General features: G+C 35.3%; 1 protein-coding gene across 1 annotated transcript in view; it reads right to left on the reverse strand.

The window, feature by feature from the left end:
* Positions 1–17,109, reverse strand: part of TMEFF2 (transmembrane protein with EGF like and two follistatin like domains 2) — a gene marked incomplete at its 5' end in the record, with an annotated part of 250,373 nt that overhangs the window by 232,569 nt on the left and 695 nt on the right. The window contains 3 exons of the mRNA XM_008061457.2: positions 1,525–1,551; positions 7,561–7,690; positions 15,149–15,258. Coding sequence (XP_008059648.2) covers positions 1,525–1,551; positions 7,561–7,690; positions 15,149–15,258 — 267 coding nt within the window. The remainder of the gene's footprint in view (positions 1–1,524; positions 1,552–7,560; positions 7,691–15,148; positions 15,259–17,109) is intronic.

The following is a 17,109-nucleotide window of genomic DNA, read 5'->3' on the forward strand; positions in this document are numbered from 1 at the left end:
TGATACATGATATGATAGGAGACTCAAGTAGCAAAAGCATATGGTGGTGCTTTAACAGGGAGAAAAATAAAGATATTCTGTGTTTTGTTTTTAAAGATGCAAGAACATAAGTAAGACTGGTTGGGTGAACAATAGAACAGCCCAATCTCAGCACAGTATTTGCCAAATTAGGCAGTGCACATATAAAACTAAACATCTGGAAAACAGACAGAATTTTGCCCAGAAACTACTTCCTTACAAAGTAACATTTAAAAATTTGGTCGATCCTTTAAATATTCCAATGATAAAACATCTACTCAAGAAACTGTCTTTTTATCCCTTTTTTTCTTTAAGATTTGTTTTTGTAAGCTCTTCTCTCAAAACCTCTAGGGCAGCTTTCTTGGGAATACTATATTAATCTGCTAAAAGAAAAAAAAAAGACTTAATTTCTCAGAAGTAGAGAAAGACTGTCCAAACATCAAAGGACTGTCCGACATCATGTGACTTGAAATGTATTCTATATTTGAGACTTGACTCCTACTCAGTTTTTGTGTTCATGGAAAAAAAATTATGCTCCAAGATGCTGCTCTAATTATGTTCTCTGGGCATTGCTTATTTGAACTAGTTAAGCCTTTCATTATATAAGGCAACTTGATAAATCTTTCAAGTGTTTCTGAACTAGATAAAGGGTGCATTAAAGATCTGCCTTCTTGAACCCAAGGCCTTCTTTTACTTATCTTTTATTAAATTATGCATTTAAAAACTACAATTAACTTGGAATCATACATTTAATTATTTTATACAGTTGAAGCAAAGCCTTGAGAGGATGTTTTTGTTCTTTTGTATTAATCTTGAAATTATATCTAGGTTTAGTTTTGTGTGTATAGAAGTAGAATTCTGTTTGGATTTCATCTGGAAATGGATTGACATTTACAATGAATATTCAGTCTATAAATAAAACCTTTTTTTGGTAGTTAGTATATTAGATCAAAATTTAAAGTTTCTGCCTCTTTCATACACTTCCCTAAACAAAACTAAATAATAAAAAAAGATATATTTTTACTTTAGCTAAAAACTTATGGAATCAAGGAATCAAAGATAGCTTATTTTCATTGACTTAAATTTTATTTTATTTTTTACTTTTCTTGTAAGAATTAAAGCTTCTTCAGTTTTCAAATTATGAATTTGATAAATAAAATTTTATGTATATGATAGTTTTATATGAGTTTATACTGGTACCTAGTAACTGAGAACAGTGCCACATGTTTTAAAAACCCAATAATTAAATAATTTCCTCATAAATTCTTTTTGCCCTGCTATGTACTTCTCTTAGAAAGTTTTGACACTATGCATATCTATCTCAAAGATAACTCACAAACAAGAATGAACAAGGAAGATTAAGTGGAGATTTAATGAATGAATTATTTATAAATGAATGATCTATAAGTATGCCAAATAATTTGCATGGTAGATACATTTACTTAATAAGGAGAATGTTATTTTTGAAATTTTACGTCTTCAAATATATAAAAAGGTAACTCCTACCTCCATCTCCAGATCCTGATCCTGCATCTGTGGAGGGAAAAATATATATATTTTATTGAAAAACACTGAAATATTTATGACTTTTTAAAATTCAAGTTTACGGTCTTATCTTACGACTACAATATCATTGTCTGAAAAAATTACTAATATTTAATCTGATAATGTATATTCACATCAATTTAATTTCATTTGCATTAACATAATTTATAAAATAAATTCTCCACAATTTTTATTGTAAAATGTTATGAAACAATTATTATCTAGTTTGGAAAAATTCCTAATCTTGACAGGCTAGATTTAGTGTCCTTAACAACCAAAAAAAAAATTGAAAACCATATGCTTGTAACAATCAGTAAGTTTTAGAAAATAAACAGTCTAATACATGTGGCAAATAAACTCATAAATAAAGCTTATATTCTTGCAAACTGCATATGAACAAAGAGAAAAGCAGTTTAAAAATAAATATTTCTTTAAGTGTTGAAACATTTTACCAAATGCCACAATTATGGATACTTCTATTTGTGAAAAATCATACTTTGTTTCTGAAATCAACACTGAAAATCAATGAAGAATGAGCTTAACTTACGTCTTTGTGCTTAAAATTGGATATTTACTAAGTGATTCTGACAGAAAAGTAATACCTTGTCTTCTGAATTTCTTTCTTCCTTCTCTCCCGCCCTGCTACTAATTACAGCTAATCTTAGTTGTTTATTTCTGAGAACCCATTTCCCAGAAACACCCAATTTTCCAGTTGAAGTCATGACCATTGAGTTTCTATTTACTTCTACCTGTTAAGTATAGATATCATCTTCCCTCCGTCTCTCCACTTTTTTGAGTCTAAAGCCATTTAGTTATGTATTTTTAATGTTAATACAGGGAAGTAAGATTACACATCGGTAGTCTCTGTCTGATGTGCGATCGTCCCATACTGACCTATATCAAATGCAACTTTTATGTTTATGTTTGATGTTTTAGTACAACTAAAATAGAGCTTAACTTTTATTTGTGTGCTTCCATGGTTATTGGGACGCACCACATAGAAAGAGGCATGGTGTGTGGAAGTCCATAGACAGCTTACACCCATGGAAGAATGAATGCCTCTCTCCTCAGAAGTTCTCTTGGTGCTGAAAATGGGATATTTACTAAGTGATTCTTACAGAAAAGTAATATCTCTCTTCTGGATTTCCTTCTCCACTTCTTCTTTCCCTCCTTGCCACTAATTACGACTGGTCTCAGTTGTCTATTTCTGAGAACTCAGTTCCCAGAAACATCCAATTTTCTAGTTGAAATTTTCTAGTTATTATGTGATGGCATGAACACTATACCATGAAGAAGCATTAGTTTAAACTGTCATTCATGGTGGAGATGCACACTAACTCAATTCACAGCGTCACATTATTATGAAGGAGGACCCTAAAAAATCAGAATTTATTTATTAAAAAATTGTGTTTATTCTTACATGTTTAAACTTCAGTCACCTTCAAAGTACTCTCTGTTTGATTGAATGCACCTTTGACACATTTTTTCTACTGCTCAAAACGGTTTTTGAACTTATCAATTTTGATGCCTTTTAGTGCTTCTGCCATTTTTTGTTTCACCTCTTTTACATTAGGAAAATGTTTCCCACTGAAGATTCTTTTAATTTAGAGAAACAAACAAACAAAAAAAGTCACTTGGGGTGAGATTGAGTGAATAGGGAGGGTGGATCATGGGGATTATATCCTTTTTGGTCAAAAACTGCTGTATACTCAGAGCAGTGTGGGCAGGTGAGCTTGTAAATCACCCAACTTGAAAAGGGCAAATGTGTTGAAAGAAACTCCCCCCCCCAAAACAAACAAACAAACAAACAAACAAACAAACAGCTGAAACTGAATGCAGCCTCTCACAACAACACTAGCTGGTATACTGATGCCAATAGATTCCTAGAACGTTTCCCTGTAGGGGAACCTGCACTACAAGGAGCCTACCCTCCAAAAGATAATTTCTGCTTTTGGGGGGGCATCCCCCTGGTATATTAGAATGTCAAATCACTCATTAAACTGTTAATGAGACTGAGTACCTGTTTTTAGGCCAGCATATTTTTCCTTAAAATAAATCTAATTGGTAAAACCATTTATAGTAAAACGTATCTTGGTAAATGTAGAATCAAACAAGGATTTTAATCATACGATGTGACAGTTTAATGATAACAGATTAAGAAAGGCTGATGCATTCACATTCATAATAGGAGAATATTCCTACTAACTGACTGATAATCATAAGTTATAGCATCATCTCTTTTGGACAGAGCAGTGCTTGAATGCTCAATGTTTGTCATGTTTCTTTTTTCTATACTTTCACAGATAAAATTTTATTTGACTTTATTTGAATTAACTTGAAAGCTTAGTTCAATATTTCTTGTAATAATTAGGGATTAAACACTAGGTTATATTGTTATGCTGATAACATAGTCTATCCATATTTCAGCTGTATGTACATATTTTCTTTTTTATGGCCCACAAAGACCACACATTTCTTCAAGTCAAGGACAATGTGTTGTTCATCTTTCTGTCCTCATAAGCACATAAAAGAAAATACATAAATGCTTATGGGCTTCAAGCTCCAAACCTCACTCATTGGATGACACAGAAATGTTCCTCAATCTTCTTTTTTTTTTTGAGTCGGAGTCTCGCTCTGTCGCCCAGACTGAAGTGCAGTGGCCGCTCCCGGCCACCGCAGCCTCGACCTGCTGGGCTCCGGCGATCCTTCCACCTCAGACTTCCGAGTAGCTGGAATTACAGGTGCGCGGTACCACGCCCGGCTGATTTTTTGATTTATTGTAGAGATGAGGTCTCGCTGCCCAGGCGGGTCTCGAACCCGCGGGCTCAGGCAATTCACTCACCTCAGCCTCCCAAAAGCGTGGGATTACAGGCTGAGCTACCGAGCCCGGCTGTTAATCAATCTTCTTAAGCTTACTCCTCTTCTATGCAATGGGTATAACAATGTCTATCTCTTTGGGCTTTTCTGAAGTTTACTGCATAGCATATTTTAAATGTTTAAGCACTGTCTATAACATAATAATTAAAATGAAGAGTAAACATCTTGCCTATTTATCTATAAATTTTCTAATAAATACATATGGTTAGAAAATATCAGAATAAATAACTGTAGTATTTAGCTTTATTTCCCACATATATTTCTAAGACTTTAAGGGGCATGGTCCTTAGGATTATTAGTGTTTGATTTGACCCAAATTAAATAGCTAGGGGGAAAAAAAGAGGAATTGATTGAGAAAATGGTCACTTAAGTCAATGGCATCATTACTAAATAATGATGGGAAGCTTTAATGCTTTGTCTATTACAAGATGAGTCATCTTGGCAAACTGAAGATAAGCAGCCTACTAAAGTCTTACTAGTGAGACAGAAACACCCAAGAAAAGAAGTCATGCTTTTGGACCTGAGGTTGGATTTGGAATCAATGCATTTCTTACAAGGCAAAAAGTTAAATTGACAGTAAGACCAATGAGCAGACTTTCCAACAAGAAACTATTTTCTTGACAAATAAAGATTTGTATGTTCAATGAAACATAATAAATATAAAGTTATGTCTTCTACTGCCTATTATTCCTAGAACTTACAACCTGCCACTTCCACTCAGTGTCAACCAGCATTAAAAAATAAAGGGAAAATCTACAAAGAAAAAAATGAGAATCCCTTTTAGATCAAAAGTCAGAACCCCAATTTATTTGCAGTCAGACCTGGTTAATCAAAATTACTTTGTTCTCTCTGTCATTACTCAGATCAAAAACCTTTTAGATTTATACATCCATGGAAGATGCATTCAGCAAACCTGGCTTACTAATTAAATCCTGTAGAAATTTAAGTATGTGAATGACCTAAAGATGGATTACTCGATTATGATTAAATTTTCTACTTGGTTAAGTATTTATTTTCATAGAGTAACCAGCACTAGAATGGAAAGACTTGAATGAATCAGGAGAATGTGATTATCTGTGCTGATAAGAACTTGGTGATTAGCAAGTAAGAAAGAGAGATTTTGCTACCAAATATCATTAGCCATAACCATAAATTTTGGTCTGCTCATTATGACTATCATCTGTTGAGCCTCATTTGACTATTATCAGAGAGTAGGTATCCTCTATGATTTTGAATGGGCAAATCCTCTCCTTAATAACCTATGATCTTTGCCTATGTCTGTACTGAATTCTGGGAGTCAAGAATTCTAATTTTTTCTGTTCCATTTGTTTTAAAGTATCATTTTTCTTTTTTTTGTTCCTTAGGAATGATTTTTTAATTAGTTGATCCTTGTCTATCTCCCTTGTTCTTACTATGGTAACCGCATGCTGGTCACTTTTGTTCATACTTCTCACTCACAGGTCAAGCAGCAATGACCTGTTTAGCAAATAAGAAGCCAGTAGAAGCTGGGCTCGGTGGCTCAGTCTGTAATCCCACGCCTTTGGGAGGCTGAGGTGAGTGGATTGCCTGAGCCCGCGGGTTCGAGACCCACCTGGGCAACTTGGCAAGACCTCATCTCTACAATAAATCAAAAATTAGCCGGGCGTGGTAGTGCATGCCTGTAGTTCCAGCTACTTGGAAGACTGAGGCGGAAGGATCACCAGAGCCCAGCAGGTCAAGGCTGCGGTGGCTGGGAATGGCTACTGCACTGCAGTCTGGATGACAGAGTGAGAGACTCCAACTCAAAAAAAAAAAAAAAAGAAGCCAGTAGAACACCAGTCCAGCTGGCCTTCCAACCACCCTTCCACAAAGAACATGCACATTAGGCAAAGAATCATTTAGGAGAACACACTACTTAAGAACCAAAACCAAAACCAAACCTCATTGTCCATAAAAAATGAACCATTCTCTCTCTTCTGTTAATTCTCAGAATCTTTGGAAGTCACCAGTACAACTTAGGATATTAATTATGAACAATGGATAGAATTAAGATAGCTTTTAAAGAAGATGAGACTTTCCTCTTTCTAGCCTGCCCTGGCCACTGAACACATAAGTTTTAACATAATACCCTGGAATCGAAATTACTGTTTATCCAAGAGGGACTTTTGTATAACAGACTTTGCATGACACTATTCTCTATTTCCATTTTTGGAGGAAGTTTATATTTGACATCTTTATTATTTTTTCTGAGTATGCCTATGTCTTTCATATTCTCAGATATTATGACTTGCCAGAAAAACGTTTATTTGCTGTTAAGAACAACTATTACAGGGCATTAGATTTTCTTTAGTATATGTGATTCTGATATCTCAAGTTTAACTTGAAAACTCAGTTCTATTTTCAAGCATTGTTTTATCAAGTTGGGCTTTATTCCTCTTGTTTTTTCCTGCCTGAAATGCCGTTAGGCTCTAACAACTGCTGTACATGAAAGGCAAATCAGAACAGGTAACATACACATGAAGTGTCTCCTCCTCACTTTCCTTAGAGCATTCGTGGTACACTGTAACTAAAAAGCTTTGTAAAATCCTAGGTTAACTGTGACAGAAAGAACACATGCCATCAAAAATTATGCCTGTTACCAATACCTTCTTTAATATAATCTACTTAATGGTTAGAAGACCATTTTGTAGAGTGGTTAAGATTAGATCTTAACACTAGAACCCAAACTTGCAAAGTTGCCTTCCAGAGGACAGTGCTCTTGTTCAAAACAAACAAACAAACAAACAAACAAACAAACAAACAAACTCTTTATCCATGCATAGACAGGTTTCTACATACTTAGCACCTTGGTCTTCAATCTAGATTTTTAATATATTTGACTTTTATTCAACTCTGCCCTTTATTCAATAACGTGTTTAAATCTACCAATGTCCTTATGTACTAGATTTTCTCTTTCAGAAGTGATTTAAAATATTTAAAAAATAAAGAAAAAGAATAATGCATGCTTTGTACAAAAAGGAAAACAAATCTGTACAGCTAATATACAGTCTATTTATTGGGAGATAGCATAGTAGGAAATGCAAGACTTGGTTTTTGGATTCGAATCCACACAGAAGGTTTCAAGGTAGCTCATATACATACCTGTGGCACACGATCCTTCGGATACCACAAGTATCTCACTCTGCTGTTTGCATGCAGCCTGCCGCAGGTAACACTCATTCTGGTAGCTCTCCCCATTGGAGCCACACACAGGCACATAGTCATTGTTGCACTGGGAAATACACAGATATGAGCGTGTGGTTAGTACTGGAATCTGCAGCCCTCCAACATGATGAACATAAATAATCATTTGTAGAAGAAGCCACTTGTCTTCATTCTCAATGATCTTTATTGTTATTCATAAGTTTTTGACCTTGTAAGGGCATCCTTCAAAGATACACAAAGGCAATTTCAAGTTGGCCAACCATTCATTTGATTCAGATGGGGCAAAGAGAAGCATCTAAATTGATCAGGCAATGTCAACAAAGTGATAACACAAACAGCACCAAAACTGTAACAACAAATGTATCAAAACTGTTTCATATTATTTTTTGATATGTGACCCACTTGACTTGATGGAAAGAAATCAAAGCACATTATCATGTTCAAACTATTCAAAAATAGGTAATGTCTATCTGTGTTAGAAGCAGAAGTATACAGCTGAAATGGCAAAGACTCCTCGGTTGTTTTTTCATGACTGGATTTTAATCTTTACACATTTCCAAACATTCAGATAAAATATTGGTCTACTAACTAATTTTTATACATGCTTAGATCATTGGATATTGACATAGATACAGTCTGGAGAGAAATAAGACTTTGGAATAAAGGGAAAAAATTTACAACTGAACTATATGTAAACTGCACCAAGTATTCCAAAGTATGACTATTCCTAGATATTTCATAAAGAGAAATGTTCATTTGAAAAATAACATCATTACAAAAAATGTACACATTTTACAATGGAAATTAGGTAACCTACCGAGTATAGGAATCATAAAATAATCACACTCTAAGGCATTAGAGATACTTGACTTTGTCCTGTACCTGCTAATTACACCAGGGATGTGATTATCCCATGATTACTACTACTGATGTGCCTCATTGTTTAATTATAAACAAATCTAATGATCAAGATGATTATTTATAAATGTTCACTTGTGCCAGAAACTAAGTAAAGAAAATCATACTTGCAGATACATGTGAAAACACTTCTCTGAGCTCTACTTTTAATTAAAATATTTGGATTTTTAAATGTATTTCCTAACACATACAAATAAACTAATACTCTTGTGTCTAGGAACATTTAAATATATAAAATAATTAGTCTAAAACTCTATCATAAGTAAACTTCAGCTCAACGATTATGCAAAAAAGTAAACTCTCAAATATTGATAATCTAATTGGAAAAAGCCCTGACATTTATTTTTTATTGTATTTCTTTACAATATCAGAACTGCATTATTCCCAATCAACTATTTAATTTTGTTTTTGTCTTTATATAATAATAGATTAATCATCTTAACAAATTTATAAATGGTATAAGTCAATATTCTCAGCAATAAGTCATGTTTTATAAGCCTTACGTTTTATATATTATTTAAAAACTTAAATATTACATTTTGCTAATTGGGATTAACGTTTTTCCAAACGGTAACTCCAAACTGTATGACAGTCATATTATGATGACCATAAATTGCTAACAGAATGGTTTAGCACATATTTTAGAAATCTTCTTTATCTTAATTTCTACAATTTATAACCTAGACATTCTGAAAATCCTCTATATAATTCCTTTTCACAGTTACAATATAGGCTTTCCAGAGTCAGTTTATTTATGTAATTTTATTTTTAAAAACTGATTTAATTAGAACTTTTCACAAATCTTTCTGTAATTTTTAACTCAGTAGGCAACTCACTTCTGATCAGATGATACCTGTGTAGAGGCTGTCTCCTAAAACTTTCCAAATTTTTTTTAACTTACATCTGAAAACTGATAACCATAGACTGAGCATCTCCATTGCTACTCAAGAAAGAAGGCAATAGCAAAATGTCAGTAGGTAGCTGAGTGTTCATTGCAATGAGCAGTACTGAAGAGACAACAAATGAATGAGGCTGGTGCTCATGTCAGAACCGTAATCAGGAAGACAACTGAATAGACAGGTGCTTGGTAAATGTGCTTTGTTCAGGACCGGGGACAGAAGAATGCAGCTAGGATTGATGGGGACCCACAAACACTACAATGGTGCCTGGGCACATGGAGGAGTGACCAGACAGAAGGAGACAGCTGGGGACTTTATGGTCTATAGACTTGCTATCCTTTGGACAGAAGAGAGTCATAATTAGAGTCTACACTTGGACTAGTTAGCATCTCATGTTTGAGTTCTAGAAATCTTGTCCCTGGTTACCTTTTGATCTCCATCTCCAACCCTAGTCACCATACTTTGTGTGTAGATAACGTGTCCACATTTTCTTCGCTCTACTCCTTAAAATTTATTTTTCCTTCTCAAATTACTCAAATGTAGAGTCAGCGGGCTGAGAGTGGGAGTGGGAAGTATTTATTATATCTGTCAAGTGCTAGTACACAATGCTGATATGCATCTTAAAATATCGAATAAACCGATAAAGTGCTCATATGCCACTTCTGAGGGATGCAGTAAGCCAAATGCGAACAGTTCTAAAAACAGAGCTGCCAAGTTCCATGCACAAGCCAAAAGGAAGACTTCTATAGAGCTGAAAAGAGCTTAACTGAAGATTACAAGCAAGATGTTTTTGGCCCTTAGTACCAACACTTGCACTCATTCATATAAATAACACAATGCTACGAGTGGGACTTTAGTCCTAGTTTCTCTTTCTCTCAATACCTTGGTGGAGGACTTTACATATATTACTCAACAATTAAGTATTTAGTACATTTACCAGCTTAATCTCCCCATCTGAAATGGTTGCCTGGAATATTTGAGAAATTAATGGAATCATGTTTTTAAAATATGAAATACTTTGGTAGTCACTTATAAGAAGAAATGTAAATTATTTGCCTTTTATTACATGTATTTTAACTAGCAGAATCATCATCTGACATTAACATCAAAACATGATATTTCTAAAATTAGAGAACAAAGGAAGACAGAATAACCCTAACCATGAAAATAGGCTAACTACTGCATCAAAATATGCCAAATTACTGGAAATGGTTTTAGCGGTAATCATGATATTGCTCCATTTCAGATGAAAGGACAGATTCAGATGTTAAGTGACTTGCAAAAGACCACAGACTTGACCAGTAAGAGGAAAAACAAGAGTCAAGCCCAGATAGATAGATCCATAAATGTATGTGTTAAACAGACATCCTCTCAGGGGAAAATAATGATTCTATTTTTCCTAAGATTTTAAAAAGCCTTAAGTTTGTTTTCCAAATATGTTTTTTTAAACAGAAAAGCTTGTTCCAAACTTTCCACATTGCTTAAAAAATTAGCTATACACTACAGTAATGAATTAAATAACTTGACACACTGAAATATATAAAATTCATTTTTGCTACAAATGAATACAATTTATACATTAAATTTTTATATGATTTACTGCTTGTTTGGTTAATAAAGATCTTTGTAGCTGAGATTTCTAGAAGCTATGTATGACTTATGTTTTATAACTTGTCGGCACCTTCCAGAGTCTGGCATTTAGAAGGTGCTCAACAGATGTTAAGTCAATTCTGTTATATTCCCAGTTGTCAAAGGCTTAGGAAGAATGGTTTGGGATATGGCATATTTCTCTTCCAAAAAAGAAAAAAGAAAAAAATCTGCATATGTTCCAATCCTTTGACCATTTGATAAGCGATTTTTTTACTTCTCTGTGATGACATTTCCTCAAGTAAAAATTTTATGATTTTAAGAGTGTGACTATGGATAAAGTGACTCTATATGACTTCCCAGGTTAGGTCATTAAAGGGTACATCTTCTACCTGGCTCCTTTCCTTTCTCTGGATGCTTGTCATTCAGACGCAGTCACTGTGTTTTGAGGAAGACCAAACTAGCCCACACAAAGGGATGAACACGGAGAAGAACCAAAGTTCCAGCTGATAGTCACACACATGCACAAGAAACCTGAGATGAGTGTAACACAAACCTTTGAGTTCCTCCATCCTCATCAGCTAATGCCAAAGACAGCAGACATGAGATTTTCCATTGAGCCCTGCCAAAATGGCAGATTCATGAATAAAATAACTATTCAGTGTCTTAAGCCACTAAATTCTGGGCAGTTTGCTGTGCTGCCTTGGTAACTAGACCATGTGCGGATCTAAAGCATATTTTATTAAATTAAATATTTAATATTTGAGTTAGATAATACCTGAAACACATAAGGTCTCATCATATTTTTAAATTATGAAATGATCATTGGTCATTGTATGACTAGTGTTATCTATGAATAATGGCATATGTGACTCCTTCCCTATTTTCTTCCTTCCTGCCTTCCTCTGTCCCTTCTTTCCTTCCTTCCTCTCTCTCTCTCTCTCTCTCCCTCCCTTCTTCCCACCCTTCCTTCTTTCCTCTCTCCCTTCCATCTGTCATCCCTCCCTTTCTCTTTTTATTCATCCATCTCTCCACCCATCTATTATTTCCAAATTTCCATTCTCATAATGAATTTACCAGATTGACCAACATGCCATTTGGTGTACACATAGGAAGGCAGGATGCATAAGATTGCACAATTGCATTATCACTCCCAAATTAGTCATTTTAGTATTCAGAGATGACTATAATAAATTGGTACTTTGGTGGTTTTTACTGATATTTTCATTTGCAAAAAAGTTTTTCATTTGCAAAGAAAACTTGCCTTTGATGTCAAGGGACCTAGGTTCTTACTCTAGGATCACTACTTAATCATAAGAGACTTCTTGTATTTATGGATTTAATATCCTCATCTTTAAAAGACAAGAAAACAATTGTTTCACCGAGTTGTGAGAAATAAATAAGATAATATGCTTAAAAAGAAGAAATCAATTTATTTACGATTGACTAAAAGAGGTGCGTACTTTAGTGCACCAATAATAATGCTAATTGAAAATTTTACAGATAAACAGATATATGTTCTTTCTCCTTGAAATTTACTTGTCAGCCAGAAAAACTATAATTATAAAACACAGGAGAAAAAAACATTTAGAATAATATATAAGATAAATCAGATACAGAGGGGGGGAGAAACACCAAAAATCTCAAAGTCATGTGAATGTATTGAGAAATGACGGAATCAAGAGACTTTTAGCTTAAAATATCCTTTTTACTATTCTTTATGCAACTTGTACATTTTCTTTGATCTTCAACTCAATTCAGTCACTCTATATTCTTTCTTGGTATGTGAAAAGTCTACATTTTCCACTAGGGAGATGTTTCTTTTCTTCTGTCAGATTGACAACTATTGCAAATCAGAAGCTAACAGCAGTGGCAATGTGGTAGTAAGTTTAAGGTGCCACGAGTGTCATAAAAAGCAAGCTTACATTTTGATTTATGAATCAAACATGTACTCATTGCCAGTTCATGTATTCCACTTAATAATTATTTAAATTAATGGTAAATGTAATTGCCGGATCAATGTATTTTTGTTGATAAGAATTTTACCAAAATTGTCCATGGCACCTGAAAACTGAACACTATTCCTCTAATAAGAAAATTACACAGTTCCACTTAGTAGCATTTATCCATTTAGAGTTTTAGCAACTCCATTTTTACCATTGATGAAATCTTAGAACCATGGCTTCATTGGAGAAATGTTCTTCCTGGTTCATTTTCTTTTCTTTCTTTTTTTTTTTTTTTGAGTTGGAGTCTCACTCTGTCGCCCAGACTGGAGTGCAGTGGCTGCTCCCGGCCACTGCAGCCTCAACCTGCTGGGCTCCGGCGATCATTCCGCCTCAGCCTTCCAAGTAGCCGGAATTACAGGCATGTGCTACCACGTCTGGTTGATTTTTTGATTTATTGTAGAGATGAAGTCTCGCTCCCCAGGCGGGTCTCGAACCTGCAGGCTTAGGCAATCCACTCACCTCAGCCTCCCAAAGGGGCCGGATTACAGGCTGAGCCACCGAGCCCAGCTTCTATTTTTTTTTTTTTTTACAAGTTCACTGCTTATGTTTATCCAAAGTCAGGAAAATGAGACAAATTTATGGAAATCACAAACAGAAAGGGAAAAAAATTCCACAAACTCCTGTGGGCATTTAATGATTTATCCAATTATTTTTTTCTCCTTTAGTTAACATTTGGGAAAAGTATGAATTGGGGGGTTCTCATGCTTTATCTCTCTTATATAGCTAACTGAAAATGAAATTACATTGTCGTGTGGCTGGGGACCTTAGAAGTTGGTGTTACCTGCGTATTAAACATATATAATTATGTTTCTAACACTATAGCATGGTCCAAAAGACCATAGTAAAGTCACAACAGTACTTACCCACCAGGAGGTGGTGCACTTTGCAAATATCAGTTGTTTATTGTGTTTCTTACAACCAAGAAAATAATACCTAAGAGGTGTTTAGCTTGTCTAAAAGCCACTCAAACTATATTTTGATGTGAATTCCCTTATCTCTCTTACTAGGAAGATGAATTCAATCTAAAATATTTAAATTTCATAAACAATTCTAAATATTACATATTAATCAGATATTTAGGTCTGAATTTGAGTTTAATGCTTTTATTTTTTCTGTATTTAAAAATTTTTAGTCTTAGAAAAGCTTTTCTGATCTCCCATATATAGCGCTGTTTATGTGCATATTTCTTGGTTGAGGCTTATGTTCGGTTTCAAGAGTATTTTAAAAATGAGTCCAAGAACACTCAAGGGTAAATATAGGATAATAGAACATTATATATGCTATTTGAAGGTATACATGATTATATGAACATTTTGAGAAGAAAAGAACATTTATAATTTACATGCTGAAAAGCGTTTGTTAGGTAATGACTATACTAATGACATTAAGAGTTCTCTCTTTAATAGATGGATACCAATAACCTAGTTTTGATGATGCCAATGGTGCAAACTCTTTCTCTTCCTTTTATTTTTAAAAAAGTATAACACATCTTTCTCATGTCATGAAATAACTTGTGGCTTTAAATGTTCTTTTGGGTTCCTGGGAGATTCCATGTTAAGTTCTAATTGAACATGATACCCATGAAAAAGTTGATATACATTAGTAAGTTCCATGATTTCCAAACTACCACAATAGTTTTGAAGTCATATTAACAAGGAATTCACTTAAAAACTTAACCAGATTGCCAGGATAATAAAAGCCAAGACCATTACAACAATGAGCCTTATGATCAAAAGATGATAGCTCCAATCAAAAAGAACAAAAATACAAATCCGTACTTCTTATCCACTAACTATTTTGGTTATTATTTTCAGTCAGTTGACTTTTAAGATGTGCGCTAGAAGGCTCAGAGAAACACAATTTTCCTTTGACATCCCAAAAGCACAACCTGAAGCTTTCTACCTCCAGTGGCATTTATAACTTTGGCATATACATTTCTCCAAAAACCGTATGTCTTCTTGACATCAGTTGGCTCTCTTGCCAGTACTGCTGCTCGGTGCCAGCTTTTCTCTTAGCTTACATAGCTATAAATTGCCCAGTGATATGTTGTAAAGAGGGATTCCTGTGTTGTAGCATCATTAATGAAATAAAAGATGCAAATATTATACTTCTTACCTTGAACTGACAGACGCAAGTCACAGTGTCTCCAATTCTTAAACATTCCCCATCAAATTTACAGGTGTTGGTGTCACAGAGGAAGAGATCATTTTCTCTGTCATCATAACCTCAAATTTAAAGAGAATACTCCAGTCATTTCAAAATGCTATAGATTTTTAACAACAAAAAAGCACTTTTTTGAAGCTTTAGAGGTCTTGCCCTAAATTTTAATTTCAACAACCACAGCTATACAGCAAGGTCACTCTCTATTGATAACCTCAAAATCTAGTTAAGTGATCAATATTCATTTCCATTTTCACAATTCTTTTCTAGTCAATTCATCTTTAATACCCTTTTTTGATGGTGCTATTTTATTTTAGCTTGGATTGATACTGATAGTGCTGAATGAAGACTTAACACTTGCTTCCTGGCTACCTTATTTTTGGCTCATTAAGTGGACTAGATGTATGACCTCAAAACTACACATTTTGGAAAAGGGATAGCGATGGTCTTTGAGTGCCATTTTCCTATTTCTCCATCTTTATTCCTTCTTTTGCTTCAAGATCTAAAACAACCCCTTATTTGGAATTTATCCAGACAAAGAGGAAACAAAGCCCCAATAATAAAGATAAACAGGCACAGTGTTTTCTGTGATGGCATGTCTAGGTCAAATGAAGATTGATCACCTCTAAGTTAACAGGGGTGGAAATGGGGTGCCAAATTCTTGACAATATGCCTACAACACCAGTTCATTCTTTTCAGTTTCTGCAGATCCCCTTAAGATATATGACTGATAATGAATTTCTTGCCACCCCCATTCACATTTAAGTTAGTTATCTTCTAAAACAATACTGTAGTTAGAGATAAAGCAATCCAGTCAGGTTGGACTACAAAGTAATCAATATTTTAAACAATTGATTTTGTAGGCTGTTTAATGATCATAGGATAAAACACCTAAAAAGTGATTAGGTACTTGCAGAGGGAAACTTATTCTTTTGAAAATAACACACATGCATGCACGAACCAAGAATAAGTTAAAGAAACATGTTGAGTTTTTATAAAGCTGCTGAATTTAGAAAACGAACAGAACAATCTATTGACCCAAATCTGATAGAGTTGCAACTCTCAACTTGTCTTTCTAAAGGATATTCTAGAATGATGCCTGATAATTTTCTTTCTGGAATTTACATCAGTGATAACTAGGGACTAAACACATTCTTTCACCCTACGAGGTATAACTGGTCATTCCCTCCTCTGAAAAGTTACACACACCAGCTCATAGACATCCGTGAAAGCCACTCTCTGCAGAGCCAGATTTAACTACAGCAGAATTATATTTACGGAAGATGAAAAATTACACACACCCTTGCTAAAACGAGAACAGACCAGATCTAAGGGACAATGCCCAGGCATGCTAATGGAGTTTAAAATGCCAATGAGATCACACCACAATCCCGCCCGGTACGGTGCAGGCTGTCCTCCTGATGCGAAGCCAGCTGGGAGAGCAGCTCCCGTCCTCGGCCCTACCCATGGAGACAGCGCAGCAGAGCCGGCCTGCCGAGCTCGAAGGGCGCCTGCCTGACTCCGTGGACACCCGTCCAGAAAACGCACCGAGGTCCGGGCCGCCCTGGGCTCGCCCGCGCCCAGCCAGGCCGGCCTCAGCGGTGCCCTCCCGGCCTCCCGGCCTGGGAGCCCCGCGAAGTGTTTTCTCAACTTCCCTCCAGCACTCGGGAGCTCGGAGAGCCAGAGAAGGGCCTATGTGGACTGCAAGAAGGATGTCTTCTGCTGTCTGGGAGAGAAGGACGAGAGAGAAAGAAGGAGAAAAAGAGAAACAGAAAGCGACAGAGAGAGGAACCAAGAGATAGAGACACAGACAGAGAAACAAAGAGAGAGAGGCAGAGACCAAGAGAGAGACAGAGAAAGAGAGAGGAGAGAGACAGAGACAGACGGGGGGGGGGGGGGGGGGGGGGGGGGGGGGG

This window comes from Carlito syrichta, unplaced genomic scaffold (genome assembly GCF_000164805.1).
Source record: "Carlito syrichta isolate Samal-C Ts95f unplaced genomic scaffold, Tarsius_syrichta-2.0.1 Scaffold305263, whole genome shotgun sequence".
In the NCBI taxonomy this organism is placed as follows: Eukaryota; Metazoa; Chordata; class Mammalia; order Primates; family Tarsiidae; genus Carlito; species Carlito syrichta.